Below are 16,917 nucleotides of genomic sequence, written 5' to 3' on the forward strand. Positions count from 1 at the left end.
ACTGCTGTCAGCAGAAGATTTCCACTGTATTTGGGCAGATTGCTTACATTTCTATCAATACAGGTTTCTTATATGTATTATTTTTTTCTTTATGCCAATGGAAACAATTCCTAAATAAGACATTAAGTGGGCTGACTTAAAAGGAGTAAACGTGTATATTAAACATCCTCGCTCTGAGTAACAGGGTGTGCTGGTGACTACATTTCTGCTACTGACTTAAAAGGAGAACTATGGGTTCAGGGCTTTTCCCCATAGTTCTCCTAAGGGAAACAGGAGGGCATAAACTAGCATCCTCCCGTCACCCTAAACTCAGTATACCGCGAGCTGTAGCTCGCAGTATACTGAGACGTCGCAGTATACTGAGACAAACCAGCTGTGGGATTGACAGCTGGCTCTGCCTATATAGAGGCCCGCCCCCTCCCCCGTCCGTTCCGCCAGTCAGCGCTGGGGGATCGGACAGGGGAGGGGGGGGGAATCCCTGCAGGGAGCCGTAAATGACAGTCAAGGCTCTCTGCAGGGATAGATCGAGAAGTGAGCGAGCGACGCTATGTGTTTGCTCACTTCCCGATCTTTTGAGCCGATGTGTGACAGTTTCATTGTCACAGGTCGGCTAGAACTATGAGGCTGAGTGATTTTCACTCGTCTCATAGCTCTCCTTTAAGCTGGCCATACAATGAGCAAATTTCAACTGGTTCTTTATGGACCAGCAAAATTTTGCTCTGGTGTGGCCCTATTGGCAACCTCGTGACCGACATCATTCATCATTCTGACAACATCATTCAATCAGAAATCAAAGAAACCGGGTGGACAATTCTCAGGCAAACAATGACTGCAGCCAATGTTGCATTCTTCAGTTTAGACCCCAGGCTGAACACAAAAAAACCTAACAGTGTATGGTCAGCTTTAAAAAGGAAAGTAATTGGAAAGATTACTCCACACTGTGCCTGCATTTTTCAAGTCACTTATACCACACAAGCCACAGTGTGGAGCCGGCTGTGTCCTTTAAAATGCATAACCCCACAGAGAATGTCCGATGACAGCAGGACAGCTCAGTCATATGACTATGACTCAAGACACAAACCCCATTAATTCAATCTATTGCACAGTTTAGTATCAGGACCGTCCCTACCTGCAGTGTTTGCCCACATTGAACGCTCCAACACGAGGTCCTTGCTGCGTGCTCCATACCTCCAGGATTCCCCGTCTAGGGGCGTAGATGACAAGAAACTGGGCCACCCGGCGGGGACCCTGAACACTGCCAAAGGGAGAATAATGGCTTCTCTCCGCTTCCCTCTCGTGTAGGTCCTCCACTATCTGCATCCATCCAACCTGAGCATCCCGATAGCCTGGAAGACATCCCCAAGGAGGAATGATAAATGACTCTGCACAGTCTCTCTTCTCCTGACATACAACACCATTTGTCAAGTCTCAGCCTCCGTTGGATCCCTGGATGTCAGATGAACAGTGGATATCGCTAACCATAATGGGTAGTGGAAACAGATACTGCTAAAGTAGATGTAAACCTTAACTTGATGGCATTTCATTTGCCTAACATCTTGCCTCTGACTTCAGACTGCCTTTTTGTTAACTCTGAAAGTCAGATGCAGGCTTGCCAATTGTGATCACAGTGATTGGCCATCACAACCGTTATATGATCAAGGGGCCATCACAACGGCGCCCAACCATAAATGTCAGTGAAACCTTAATCACTATTCAGAGTGTGCCACTGAGCGCACTCCCAGGACAGAACAGCGGAGCCGGCTGACGCATAAATGCAGCGCCTTGATGTTAAGGCCAACTTGCTGTGGCACCACACCTATGCATTATGGCAGCAGGAACAAGTGAAAGCACTGTTTATTATAAACAGGGAAAACGGGTCTTCGTCAGATGATCCTTGTCCATAGACAGTGATCAACAACTGAACATCTATATTACTGCCTCCAAGTTTGTTTAATATGCCTGAAAATGGTGAAGGTGTACTTTTGTAAGCATGATACGCATCAGATGTGTGTGTGCACAGATGAGAGCTCCTGCAACCATCTGATAACAGGTCCTAAACTGGCCACATGTGTTTGTGAAAGAAAAAATGGGGTGCAGATATCTTACCATTAGTTGGTTAAATGGTACATACAAAGATTGAAAGAAAAAAGACCTTAAGGCGTGTGGTCAGCTTAACAAAAATGAAAACAAGTTTTAGTTGTCATATAATCTTGTACAATTGATGTTTATGAACACACTGAGTCCACACATAAGATATATTTTATTTATAGGTGAAGTGTGGTGGGCTGAGCCAGCCTCTGGATTCATATATATCTTGTGTGCTCCAGCAGTGAGCTCCTCCTGCCATAACTCTGACTCTATTACTGTCCACCTAGGAATTAGGGGTTTTCCTGTCCATCTTTGGGTTCCTGGCATATTCTTCATAATATAAAATAAATAAAAATGCAGCAGTTGGACTGGCAGCTCCTCACAATGGGCACAGCCATTGTGTAGACTTGGGACCTCAACACAGAGATGACACAAATAACATTTCTGAGAAATATTAGCATCCAGTAACTACATGCTTGGTCATCTTCCAAGAACCTAAATATCAGTTTTGGGTGGACTGACCCTGTAATGTTTCTGTACGAACAAAAACTAAACTTATCAGACTGAAGGATCATACTAGGATAGGGCTGGCTGGCTGCCTTTATACATATGACCTGCTGCAAGAAGAGGCTGAAGGTTTCCACAGTCATGAAAATCATTCAGATATAAATACAGATCCTGACAATGAATTCAATGAGTAATGAGAAGAAATCAGTACCCTTCCACATTCGAATGGCGACTCCTCTTCCCACATCCAGTAGGATAACCCTTCCAAAGTCGTCGGTTACAGCAGCTAGCGTGTTACACGGGGAAAGGCTGATGCTCTCTCCATGACGGCGGGAGTCAGGGAGACCGAACCGGACAGCCAGGGGGGTGGCGGGTTCCACTTTAGGCTTCTGTTTTTGCTGTGGCTCTTCTTCGTGTTTGCTCTTCCAGCCCAGCCAGCCACTAAGACACAAGATCATCATCATCACACCAGATTTGTGTAAGCTGACATCAGACATTCAGCCCTCGTTCACACCTGAACGTTTTGTAGCGCGTTCTACGCTCGACTAACGCTCTACAAAACGCTCAAAAAAATAAATCCCATTGTATTCAATGGTCTCGTTCCCACCTTGGCGTATTTCCGCCGCCCCTAACGCGCTACAAAACGGCCCACGCCTGAAAAGGTACAGGTACTACTTTGGGCCGTTTTGTTGCTCGTTTCCATTGGATAACAGCCAAGTAGCCTTCGGAAACGCGCGACGGTCGCGCAACTTTTTTACCGCGAATCGCGGTAAAAAAACGCGCGACAGACGCGCATATGCAATACGCCTAGGTGTGAACGAGACCTCAGAAATAATATATGAATATTGTGCTACTGCAAGCATGGCCATTCGTAGGAAAACGTTCTCTCAGCTCACCCCTTACAGAGCTAATACTTCTTGTTCAGATTAAAAGGCTGGAAGTATGCCGATTTACTAATGGCAGGGGGAGCAATGGGAGCTGATGCACTGCTGGAAGGAAGGGATGAACAAGGAAAGCTGAGCTGAGCAAACACTGCTGGGAATTGGGAGCAGGGGGAGCTGAAATTCTGAGTCACTGCTGAGAGGAGGGAGCAGGGTGAGCACAGCTTCTGAGTCTCAGATGGAAAGGGGAGCTGAACTGCTGAGTCACTGCTAGGAGGGGGAGAAAGGTGAGTTGAGCTGTTGAGAGAGGAGAAAAGGGAGAGCTGAGTTGCTGAGTCACTGCTGGCAGGGTCAGTTAAGCTTCCAAATCACTGCTAGGAGGGGAAGCAAGCTGACCTGAGCTGAGCCACTGATGGGAAGGGGGGCTGAGCTGCTGTGTAAATGTCAGGGGGGGCAGAAGGGGTAGCTGAGAAAGGGGAAGAGGTGGAACTCTGTTGATAAGTCACTGCTGGAAGCAGGGAGAGCTGAGCTGCTGAGACACTGCTGGGACAAGGGTGAGCTAAGCTGTTAAGTCACTGATGAGTGCCTGCTAATAGAGAGGTCAGTGAGGGCTTGTCTTCAATGCTCATTTACTCCTCATTAAGTATATGTTCATGTCCATAGCCTGGCCACAGGTTCACTTCAAGGATCCAACCATTTCCTTTTATCTATTTAAAATTATATGGAAGTCTTATATTATGGAATTGGCAGAAATGGTTCACAGTACCTGGCAGCATTGAAAAGGGCTGAGGTGAGTTTGCTGGCAACAGCGAGAGCCACGTGAGACAATAATGGCTGCGTACTGCCCTGTAGAGATAAACAGGGTAAGTGACATTGTAAGTTAGCATAACACAACAGATGTGACAACACTACTAACATACATACCTCCAAAGCAAAAAATAATCCTGTGAACGGATTGGAGCCCACAGTAATATACTGAGACATGGTAGGGGGGCTGCTCTTTATAGCAGCATTAAAGCCTCCCAAAACGGAGGCAGTCCTCATCTGGTCAAACGGAGAGAGAGCCATGACACCTGAGGACAGGAAAACACTATTGTGACACAAAATTGATCAACTGTAACTTCGCCGAACATTTGGAAGGTGGAGAGTTGGGAGAATGATATTCAACAGTATCAGATCTAGTATTGAAGAGAACCTGCACTATATAGGCTGTGTCTAAAAAAGCTCAGCAGAGGAACAGTATTTCCCAGGGGCTTCCTGCAGCTGATCTCTTCTCCATTCCTGGCTTACCATGCTGAGATCTGCACTGGGTGGTGGCCTTCTACATTGCAGTTGGGCTTAACTTCCTCATGTCAAAGCTACACACATGATGACTAGTGATCTAGTGACTGATGAAGGAATATTTATGCAGCAGCAAGAGGTGAGCAGCATGATAGTGACACCACCAAATCTCACTACGAATCTGAAGAGACTAGTAGTCAGAGGCAGCAATGCCTTGGGTGAGCTCACACTGCAGATAGACAACTATGAGGCTGTAGAAATGGGTGTGCCTCACATATCAGGAAATGCACTGTTAAGAGAATTTCAAGACAAAAAAGGTAAACCTTTCAGGGTGCTGCTTAGGCATACCTTATATTTATAGATAATCCCTATAAGATAGCAAATCTTTACTTTTATGTGCGCCTGACCAGGAGTGATGATGTGCAGGGACCAGTTTGGTGCCTACAAGTGCCTGTGTTGGATCTCTTTGCCCCAGTGGAGCCTATTGTACCTGAGGTCCAGGTTTTAAATGCGGCCTAGAACTCTGGCTTAGCCAACCCCTCCCTGAGCTAAGCTCAACCTTGCAATTTAAATGCCAAATATCAGAACTTCAATGGGCAGTAGCGGCTCAAGCTTTTGAAACCTGAATAGCATGTGGAAGGTTTACTTAACATCAACTTGAGCAGAAGTCCAAGCCACATACACAGCATGACCCTAAAATCACAAGGGCACAAGGTTTAATTTAAAGACTAATACGTTCACTAATAAGGCTACACAAGATGTCTCCACTTCAGCACTTTTTGTACCTTAAAAATCTTTTAGGTTTGGTCAGGTCGGCTTCAAGGGACACTGGAACATTCCAATTTCTGTACATATTAACTAAATGCCTAATAATGGAAATGAATATGAAACTTACCCACGCTGGCATGATCAACAATGCTGTCCACATCCTGCAGGCCCCACTTCTTATAAGCCAACGGAGGGGGCTGGACATTTTCATTGCCAGAAGCAGCAGCTGGTGGATACAGTAAAACAGAACACATTTTAAGAAGGCAGAAACTCTTTGGTCCCTATTTTCAATGGAGAATGTATAACCAGGTGGGGCCGAAATCTGCACAACATCACACATTTGCAACATACTGCTTTTGCCTTTTACAAGTCAATTATAAAATTGGTTTAACGTCTGCAGTGTCTTTCGGAGTGTTACCCACATAACAACAGGGAAGACAGCATGATAGGAGGTTTCATCACATGACTTTACCAGATCATGTGTCCAGACTCTTCTCGTCCCATATTTTTCCTGATGAAAGGACCCTATGTGGCACTGAAACGTTGTTTACTTTGTGATATGATTGACGTGCGTCAATAAAAGACGAAGTTATATCACAGTTGGAATGCCGGTGACTCTTTTCTACATTACTTGTGATTGTGGTGCCAACCGCCTGTCACTGCAGCACCCACCACAAGTTTGGGATCTACCAGTCAGGAGAGACAGAGATCTTCCTGAATAAAATGTTAACGACAACTGTAACTTGAAATAATGGAAAGGAGTTCCAAATGCTCCCTTTTGTTTTATAGTAAAGCTTCCTTGTCCAAAGCTACTACTGACATGCAGACAACATGGTATCAACCGGTACCTGTGCTGGCCTCCAACTCCATTCCTGTGGAACTTCTTAGATCCTACACTGAGACTATAAATGGGTCATCAACATCTACTAAGCCAAGATATAGGCTTCAAACATGCTGGGTGATTTGGAGGGTCCTGCAACAGGAATCCCAAAAATCTCATTTAGATGCGGCCACTGTACACGTTCAAGTTAATGACCAGATGGCATCGGCCACATCTGTAAGCGGTAGTCCGCATGTAATCGTATGTGGTACCAGTACCATGTGGTTTGGAATATATAACTGTCCCTGGACGCAGGATAGATGCATGATTTATTCCAAACTGCATGTAATCATATCACATACAATTACATGCGGACTGCTGCCTACTGATACGGCTGATGTCACCTGGTCATTAACTTCAACGGGTACAGCGGCTGCATATAAACAGGACATTTGGGATTCCTGCCACAGGAAGCCCATATCGCCCAGTGTAAATGAAGCATAAGCCACGTCCCTTTTCATTCAACTGTGAAATGTCCGAGCCTCTAATGCCTACCAACGTTCTGATATTTGACAGCAGAATCACGGGGTATGGGCTTAGTAAGGTAGTGTGGGTTTTATCTAGACTTTGACAGAAGTCAAGGCCCTATGTTCAGCCTGGGCCTGGGAATCTAAGGGGGCTCCAATAGGGAAAATAAAGACTAACAGGTACTTCCAGACACTACAAGGTACTTTAATAAGGCCATTCTGTATTCTGGCTGGCACTAAGTCATGCGAGCAATGCCAGTCACATGGTCTCTACTGGATGAACTTCAGGAGACTGAGTTGAGTGCTCAGGTAGAGCCAGGCGATCAGCAGCTATCTAAAATCAGTCCCCAAATCATCTGCAATGACAGAGACTACATCACCAATAACCTAACATTGTCAGATTCTCTGAGTGAAATTATATCATTTGAATATGGCAAGCAGAGAAGAGGAGGAAGGGGGAGAAGCCACTGCTCAGAATCACTTGATTGTGTGTGTGAGACAATTAAAGATATTAAGCTCTGTAAACAAAGTAGTTTAGACTAGGTAGGTAAATGTGAAAAGCCACCTAATGCCAAGAAAAAAATATTCAAAAATGTACTTTTTAATCCTGAATATAATAAATAAGGAAATACATACAGAAATACTATAGACTCCCTTTGCTAAGTTCACACAGGTGGAAAAGGGGCAGTAAAAAAAATGCGGTTGATCCCCTTTTTTTTACCACTACCCATTCCGACCGCCCACTTACAAATTAATATGATGGCCACTCAAGTGTGTATACAATGCAATAGGCACAATGCCTTGCTGAGCGGCAAATTTAACTCAGCATGCCATGTTGTGGCAGGCAGTGCCACTTTCCAAGAGCACCCCTTCAAGTCAACAGGACTGTGCCGTAACCGTGTGACAAGTGTATTTTAACGTAAAACCACCTCGGGAACAAAAAGAAAAAAAAACAGGCACTCAGGAAACCTGTAGAATGCCAGTTAACAACCTCTAAAAAGCGATCCACCGCAGACATTTTCATCACAGCAGAGGAAAGTCGCTATTAATTGACAACATATTCCAATAGATAGTGTTAGCTTATTTTCACCTTTGTCACAATGTGGAGAAAACGGGCAGGAAACTGGTCAGAACATCTTTCCATAAAGGCATAACTGTCAGATTGTCCATAGTCTACTTATTCTGATTATTTATGTATCTCTACATTAGCCTTTTATAGTCAGATTCCTGATTATCCCCTGGAAGTCACACTGACAAATACACAGAATAACGAGGGAGATGTACTGACAGTTAATTAAACTTATAATATCCACCATCACAGAAACATGCAGATTCCATGGTAACATGTCTACAAAATGCACAAGACGTATCTATGCACAATGGACAGATAGGAGCACATGCTTATAAGAGCAGATTGTAAGAGGGAATATTTTTTCCATTGATGAGCGGTATGGGATGTCGACTTACCTCTGGCTACCTGATTGCGGCAAGCCCTGAGGGACTGGAAAAGGCTGAAGCCATCGATTGTGACCAGAGCGGATGGGTATAGGATGGACATTTCTTCATGCTTGTTGAGGAGACAAAACACATCAAAGAAAGACATACTGTATACATGAGTACACTTATAATCACTGATTAAAAGACAACTGTATAAGAAATTCCTTAGATCTACTCCCTTATCTTCTTGATCTAACCTGCACTAACATACCCCACCCCAGCTTCTTACCTCTGTACAGAGCTGCAATGGTTACTTCTTCTCTGCAAAAATCCTTTGGTGCTGGTCAAGCCGGTGAATGGAGACTTCATAGAGATGCAGCGCTACTGTCCAGGATAGCCCCCATACAAGTCTATGTATAGGTGCAGCCGTCACCAAAGAGGACGCGCCTCTGGTACAGAGGCAAGTAGGAAGCTGAGGTGTGGGCTGTTCGCACAGGTTAGTTCAGGAGGAATAGGTTGCAGGAGTTTCTTGGAAATGTACATGAAACAGTGGTCTTTGTCTTCAGCTGAACTGCAGAACCCCCCCACCCTTTAAGTTATGGAGACGAGGAGAGCGTAGCAGTTAAGAAGTCCAGCAAAAGAAAATTGGGTAGAGCCGACTACCCTGGTTTGGATTTCAGGGCATTAGAGGCAACGTTTCGTCAGCTTTACCCTTTCATGACCGCAGCTTTTGAAGCTTAGGGGTCTATTCACGAAGCTGCAAGGATCTAGCCGTAGCTTCGGCCGATCCTTCGGCTAGCTTCGGCCCCAGGACCCCTTCGGTTCAGTAGAACCGAAGGGGTGCTGTACGGGCTATTCACAATAACCCGTACAGCTCCCGAACGTGGCCGAGCGGCTAAGTCGAGCCGAACGCATATGCATCGGCTCGGCTGAGCCGTGCTGAAAGCCGAAGCTGGCCGAGCGGCCGGCCATTGGCTGGCCGACAGCCTGCTTCTGATGGCTGGGCGGAGCCAGCCGTGATCTTACAGCTGGCTCCAGCCACTTGAAGAGAGATCAGCGTCCCTGGTTACCTGCTAACCAGGGACACTGATCTCCAAACAGCAAACTCTCCCTGGCGCCCCGGGAGTCTCCTGCTCCCGGCCGCCAAGGAGAGAAACACTGCATTCGGCTATTCACTCGCCGGCTGTTCGGCATCTATAAGAATAGGCCGAACAGTAGTGAGAAGCCTGCCGGAGGTTCGGCTCAGCCGATCCAGATGTTGGATCGGCTGAGTCGAACTCCTTCTGCACTTCGGGTCGGCCAAACATGCTGAACATGTTCGGCCGACCCGAAGCTATGCGAAGCAATCTGATGTACGGCTAAATCAGCCGTACCAGCCTGAAGTGTATAGTCGAATAGTGTTCGGCTCACTTCACTTCAGGTCGGTCATTCACTTGGCTGCCTACGGCAGCTTAGTGAATAGACCCCTTAGATTCCCAGACCAAGTTGGTATGCATCAGTTAACTAGACAATAACTCTCTGACTACATTTTCTGATTGATGGCGGGTCTGAAAACTAGGAATACACACAGCTGTACATCCCTAGCTCTCAGCTGCAGGGTAATTAATGTTTTCACAGCAAGGGAACTTTACATTTGGACTTAAAAAGCTGTGTTATGGTCACAAAGGAGTTAAACAGGAAGTTAGGATCTTTCTGGATTTCTGGCAGAATTGACAGATAGCTTTACTGAATTGCAACATTTCTAAAGAGATTGAATGTATATGTTGCCCAGACATACACTTATCCTCAAGTTATCACCTAAAACTGAACTCTAAAGTACACCAAACCTAAAACTTTACCCAAAAGCTGAACCTAGCCCGTAGCACAAACCCAAAATTAATAGATCACAACAATAAATTCTATGTTATCAAGGCAACAAATACTATTACAGCGATACTAATAGTGAAAATGCTGTAGGTTCTAAAGTGTACAATAAAAGATTTTACAATGCATCAATGTACTGGCACAATCCCTCGCTGATATCTATATCAGAGACACAACCTTCCACCATCGTACCTGCTCAGTGACTCCCAGGTGTCTCTGTATTTCGTAGGTTCTGCATTTTAGCTGTAGGATCGGGTCTATATTCAAAAGCTGGGCAAGAAGCAGCACTCCAGTCTGGAAAAACGAAAGCAGGGAACTATTACCTCCTGTTATTTCTGTGCTAGCAGAGACCAGGTGACCAATCCCATCACTGGAAGCAGACATTTTTTTTAAGATGATTTGTGAAGTTGAACAGGAAAAAAATGTTTGGTTTCCCCATTCACGCTAAAAAACAACCCCCTGCTGGGCTACTGCATCCCGACAGCAGTGAGTGTGTCGCTGTCAGAATACCCAAAGAGTGACTGCACCTGATCTGCAACTAGTTTTTGACCATTCACACCAGATGTGTTGCGTTGCAATCCATTTTTCAATGGATGCTGACACAAGGGCGTTGAAAAAAATGTATGGGTGTGAATGGTACCAGTTCACGTCGCTGCATTCCACAACACAACGGAAGTAAAGAAAAAAAAAATACATAGATATTTGTCCACTCAGGACATGTTAATTAAAATAAAGATTGGCAAAAAAGAGGGAAACAATAAAACACAACACAATAAAACGGAAGTACACGGAGCTTCCGTTCCTTGTGATTTTGGTGTGAACGTGCTTTTAAGGTTTTGACAGCTGTCTGTGCCCTCAGTAGAGAAATCTCCCCCACCTTTCTGTCTGGTCACTGAGACAGGAAGTAAGTAGAATCTCTCAAATGGGAGCACAGACAACAATTAAAAAACTTTTACAGCAGAAAGCGAAAGAATTAGAACCCCTGACAAGTGTCATTTGTTGTGTACTTGTTAAGCTCGTGTCTTGAATGGTAACCGTGACTGAAGTCTGGAGAAATCACGTCAGGAATACAGAAAGCAATAAAAACCTATCAAAGGTTTTACCTTTCCCCAGCATATCCCAAAACAATGGATTTGTGTTTAAAGCAATGTCTGTCTAAGCAGCCTTACAAAATATTGTACAAACCTCAGTATAGAACCGTACGTAGCCAGATGTGAAGCCCACCACTATACAAGTCCAATCTGGCCTTCCAGTAGAGCTCCTGCAAGATCCAGACATGAGTTAGTCACTGGACATGGTGATACCAAACAGACTCAATATATGTAATATAAGGATAGGACACATTATGGACTTAGGGAGGCCATACATAGGAAGATAATGGCTCCAGATATAGCTATATGACCAAAATATGGCCCCCGACAAATTATTGAGTTCACTTGTCTCCAACTGAAAGGTATTGTTAATGCTACAGCATACAAAGACAATTTGGACAATTGTGCTCTTCAAACCTTGTGGCAAAAGTTTGGAGGAAGAAAATTTTTTGTTCCAGCATAACTGTGCCCCTGTGTACAAAGCCAGTTCCATAAAGACATGGTTTGATGAGTTTGGGGTGGAGGAACTTGAGTGGCCTACATAGAGGCCTGACCTCAACTCTACTGAACACCTTTGGGAAGATGTGGTTCACCAACTGAAAGCCAGGTGTTGTCATCCAACATCAGTACCTGACCACACAAATGGTCTTTTGACTAAAGTGAGCACAAAATGCCCCCAGACACAATCCAAAATCTTGTGGAAAGCCTTTCCATGATGGCTGTTCTAATCACAAGGAGGGGGGGGACTCCATATTAATACCTATGGTGTTTGAAGGGTTTGTCCCATCAGCTCATACAAGTGTGATGGTTGGGTATCAGCAGTAGAGATGGGCTCGGGCGTGTTCGCAGCTCCACGTGCTGAGCCCGCCAGGAAGCTGACAGCGCCAATCACAAGCACTGAGACATATCCCGATCTCTGCAGCTGCGGATCGGGATAATGTCTCAGTACCTGTGATTGGCGCTGCGGCGCTGTCAGCTTCCTGGCGGGCTCAGCACGTGGAGCTGCGAACACGCCCGAGCCCATCACTAATCAGCAGACTTTTGGCTATATAGTGTATGTCACAATCAACCTGTGCACGGTTTAAATGGGGGATTCTGTTCTTAAGTTGGCCATGGTCATTGGGATTAACAATGAACCCCTGGAGAGCCCTTACAGTAAGATGGGTTAAGCTGAGGATTGCTCTGTCACACCAGACAGACAGGAAGAACAAGCGCCAAACAAATTAACAAGAATTAATGAGCAATGATGGTATTTAATAGTATGTAAGCTATTCTCCTTATGCCGGCCCGTTCCTGTATCCTTTGTCAGCCTCGAAGCTTCGAGAATAATGCATCCAGACACCAAGTATCCTGAATACAGAATTCAGTTTATTTTTAGTAAATACATACTTATACAGGTTTCAGAGGCACTTGTCTACAGTGAAATACTTTCTTGAACAACAACAATATCAAATTAGCTTTGCAAGCAGAAAACACTTTCCATTGGTTATATATAAATCAGACAGATGGACGTAAAACAGGAACAAGAACATTAAACAAGAACAACAACAAAAATGTACTCTTTCCCAACCTTTCATAGTACAGGTATATTTTGATCCAGGAAACTGATTTGGGGTCAAGATGGACTTTTTGTACATTTGATCACAGCTTTCCATAGGGTTTGTTTTGCTTTCCTCTGAACCACATACTGATGGCTTGTAAGATGCTGATTGATAAAAATTAGTTTTTTCTTAAAGTGAACCTGCGCTTTGCCTATGCAGGTCAAGGTAACAAGTTCACTATAATGATTCCCCCTTCGGCACTACATACTGTTCCTTCACTCCCCCGCCACTCTGTCCGGCTGCCAGAAATAGAAGAAACTGTCCTGTAAAGGCTAAAATGTACTCCCTCAAATTACCCAGGGATGGGGACTCTTCCGATATGACTGCACTGGTGTTGGTGATTGGCCCAGAGCTGTCAGATGGAGACACATGCTCCTCCTTACCTAGAAGTAGCGGGCATTTTTTTCCTTCCCATCAGCTTAACAGAACAGTGAGGTAATATAAGGTGAGTATGTACTGGAGAGGTACGGTGGAGTTAGGTATAAAACCATACTGTTGCTTTGCTCTGTATGGACAAAGCACAGGTTTTCTTTAAACCTACTGTATATACTCGAGTATAAGCCGAGTTTTTCAGCCCATTTTTTGTGCTGAAAAATGCCCCCCTCGGCTTATACTCGAGTCAATATTTTTCCCCAGTTTTTTGTGGTAAAATTAGGTACCTCGGCTTATATTCGGGCCGGCTTATACTCGAGTCAATATTTTTCCCCAGTTTTTTGTGGTAAAATTAGGTACCTCGGCTTATATTCGGGCCGGCTTATACTCGAGTCAATATTTTTCCCCAGTTTTTTGTGGTAAAATTAGGTACCTCGGCTTATATTCGGGCCGGCTTATACTCGAGTCAATATTTTTCCCCAGTTTTTTGTGGTAAAATTAGGTACCTCGGCTTATATTCGGGCCGGCTTATACTCGAGTCAATATTTTTCCCCAGTTTTTTGTGGTAAAATTAGGTACCTCGGCTTATATTCGGGCCGGCTTATACTCGAGTCAATATTTTTCCCCAGTTTTTTGTGGTAAAATTAGGTACCTCGGCTTATATTCGGGCCGGCTTATACTCGAGTCAATATTTTTCCCCAGTTTTTTGTGGTAAAATTAGGTACCTCGGCTTATATTCGGGCCGGCTTATACTCGAGTCAATATTTTTCCCCAGTTTTTTGTGGTAAAATTAGGTACCTCGGCTTATATTCGGGCCGGCTTATACTCGAGTCAATATTTTTCCCCAGTTTTTTGTGGTAAAATTAGGTACCTCGGCTTATATTCGGGCCGGCTTATACTCGAGTCAATATTTTTCCCCAGTTTTTTGTGGTAAAATTAGGTACCTCGGCTTATATTCGGGCCGGCTTATACTCGAGTCAATATTTTTCCCCAGTTTTTTGTGGTAAAATTAGGTACCTCGGCTTATATTCGGGCCGGCTTATACTCGAGTCAATATTTTTCCCCAGTTTTTTGTGGTAAAATTAGGTACCTCGGCTTATATTCGGGCCGGCTTATACTCGAGTATATACGGTAGTTAACATTGTAACTAGGTACAGCAGATGATTCAGAGGAACATTGTACACTGATATCTGATGACATGGAAGACATTAAACAAAAGTTACCTTTTTTGGCTTGCAAGCGGGATGCATAGTGCACTGCTGATAAACTCACTGCAAGTCAAGCAACATATTATGCTGTTAAATGAAGGCCATAAAGTGAAATACAGTACAATCAGCTGATATTTATAATCCCACAAGTCATAATAGAATATAGAGCAGGTACAGTGAGATGTGGTTTAACATATGCTGCTGCATTTCAAACCATGGGTACTCTAAGTATATGGCCCATTCTAGTATATTGCACAGGAGCGGGCAGCTGCAGACAAGATTTCTACAACAAAGCTGTAAACATTGTGGGAGGCCATTGGAAAGAGGTAAGTGTGTGTGTGTGTGTGGTTAACTTGGAATAAGTTAGGTGGGAGTTTATCCCAAAATTAGCCTGTCCTTTAAGAGGGTAGGCTTACAACAGGGGTAGGAGGTGGCGTATTCTGTGCCACCTTTAGGAACCCTTCCCAGTCTATTATTATTATTTTTATTCAGGACTTATATAGCGCCAACAGTTTGTGCGGCGCTTTACAATATAAGGAAGACATTACAATCACAATACAATTCAGGACAAGTCTACTGCAATATAAGTTGATTCTGCACGGCATATTAGAGAAGCACAAACAACATACCTATCGTCAGCGTTTAGAGAGCCGCTCCAGACCACTTCATACTGCATCTCCTCTTTTCCCTTCCCATCTGCTTTCCACTTAGCTAGAGATTCAAACAAAAGGCACATCAGAGTGTGATAGACCAATGCTTGATTAAGACTGTCATGCCAGATGTGTCTCATATAATATCATCACACAGAGCTCATCACAATTCCTGGGATCCATACCCAAAAAAGAAAATCAGTTCAGAATAATATGAGCTTCAAGGAGCTCCCCTTCTGTCCTGGAGTGCACGCTTTTAGTTTTACGAAATGACTAAACCATGCTGAAATCTCGGGGGATCACCGTATATTCAAACATACAAAAGGAGCCATAAATAAAAAGTCAGATATTAAAAATTAGCTTTTTTTCACAGGAGATTCTTTTTCCAACAATTTTCTTATTCATAAAGTTGCCCGGAGAAATGTCTACTGTCCATTCCGTTTTCGGCAGATGGTGCATGGGGTTATCATTGCTGATAAAGCTGTATAGTGAAATATAAAACAGTGACCTGCATGTCCTGACCCCTAAACTAAACCCCACCATTAGGATCACTCTGACATGCAACCCTTTCATCGTGGTTTACGTTAAAGGAGAACTATGAGGTGATTGCTTTTCCCTCACCTCATAGTTCTAGCCGACCTGTGACAATGAGACTGTCACAGGTCGGCTCAGTAGATCGGGAGGTGAGGGAACACATACCGGGTTCGCTCACCTCTCGATCCTGTCACAGCTCTCTGCCGTGACAGGGGGAGGGGCTGGATTCCCCTCTCCCCGCTCCGATCTGCCAGCGCTGACTGGCGGAACAGACGGGGAGGGGGCGGGTACAGCTGGCTCTGCCTCTAGATAGGCAGAGCCAGCTGTCACTCACGCAGCTGGGCGGATCCCGTCGTCTAAGTCTGGGATCCGCTCCGGCTGCGGCGTCTCAGTATACCGCGAGCTGTAGCTTAGGGTAACGGGAGGACGCTAGTTTGTGTCCTCCCGTTACCCTAAGGAGAACTATGGGGAAAAACACTAACCCCATAGTTCTCCTTTAATATAAGTACGGGAAATTTATGGCAACGTCTATCAAAAAATCTTCCCTATATAAAATAAAGTGAAAATCTCAAAATTATATATACAATTTGGAGGGAGGCTGCGCAATTATTGCAATTAGTAAATCTTTGTGGGTCTCCTTTTTAAATATGAGAAAGATTTAAGTGAAAATCTATCTGTATTATATCAAATATCATGTATTCCAGTTATGTTTTATGCATACTCACCAGTGAGATTATTTGGGTAGACATTACTAAGAACAATGATGAGGCTCAAGTGTGGTAACCGCAGCAACCAATCACATTTTTACTTTATCACTTTGGTACTGTCGCTACAATAACAGGTGATTGTTGACAGGTTTGTATACTTTATAGCATTTCAGAGCACTCTTTCTCAAATGTTCAAATTACCCATGTGGTGTTTTTTCTCAAGAGGACAAGTGTCTTCCTTACCCACATATCAATATCCTCCGGTACAAGCCACTATTCCAAGCAGCTGTAATGAAGTGGCAATTATGTAACACACTCTTCATATGCAGTGAATCCAACTGCTTAATTCCACTTCACCTTTTAAGTAGGTTCCAAGAGAAGATACGCAAGCCTGGTAACCTTGGCACACACATCCCTAAGAATGTATTGACTCTGTAATTGCTTCCACTTAGTGAACGCACCCCCTGAACTACTCCTTGCAGTAAAAGAGATTGCGCCGGACTGCCGAGGAGACTGCTGCCGGCTGCGACCCAGCTCCTAACAGGCCATGGATGGGTACCGTTCCGGGGCTCGGGGGGGGGG

General features: G+C 44.4%; 1 protein-coding gene across 3 annotated transcripts in view; it reads right to left on the reverse strand.

The window, feature by feature from the left end:
• Positions 1–16,917, reverse strand: part of RAB3GAP2 (RAB3 GTPase activating non-catalytic protein subunit 2) — a 64,583-nt gene that overhangs the window by 25,366 nt on the left and 22,300 nt on the right. For all 3 annotated transcript variants that reach the window (XM_018572147.1, XM_018572140.1, XM_018572154.1), the window contains exons 4-13: positions 15,074–15,155; positions 14,460–14,507; positions 11,358–11,433; positions 10,365–10,466; positions 8,340–8,439; positions 5,653–5,751; positions 4,401–4,549; positions 4,243–4,322; positions 2,807–3,036; positions 1,130–1,346 (exon numbers count right to left, since the gene is read on the reverse strand). In XM_018572147.1, coding sequence (XP_018427649.1) covers positions 1,130–1,346; positions 2,807–3,036; positions 4,243–4,322; positions 4,401–4,549; positions 5,653–5,751; positions 8,340–8,439; positions 10,365–10,466; positions 11,358–11,433; positions 14,460–14,507; positions 15,074–15,155 — 1,183 coding nt within the window. The remainder of the gene's footprint in view (positions 1–1,129; positions 1,347–2,806; positions 3,037–4,242; positions 4,323–4,400; positions 4,550–5,652; positions 5,752–8,339; positions 8,440–10,364; positions 10,467–11,357; positions 11,434–14,459; positions 14,508–15,073; positions 15,156–16,917) is intronic.

This window comes from Nanorana parkeri, unplaced genomic scaffold (assembly GCF_000935625.1).
Source record: "Nanorana parkeri isolate BGI_ZX_2015 unplaced genomic scaffold, ASM93562v1 scaffold43, whole genome shotgun sequence".
NCBI lineage: Eukaryota > Metazoa > Chordata > Amphibia > Anura > Dicroglossidae > Nanorana > Nanorana parkeri.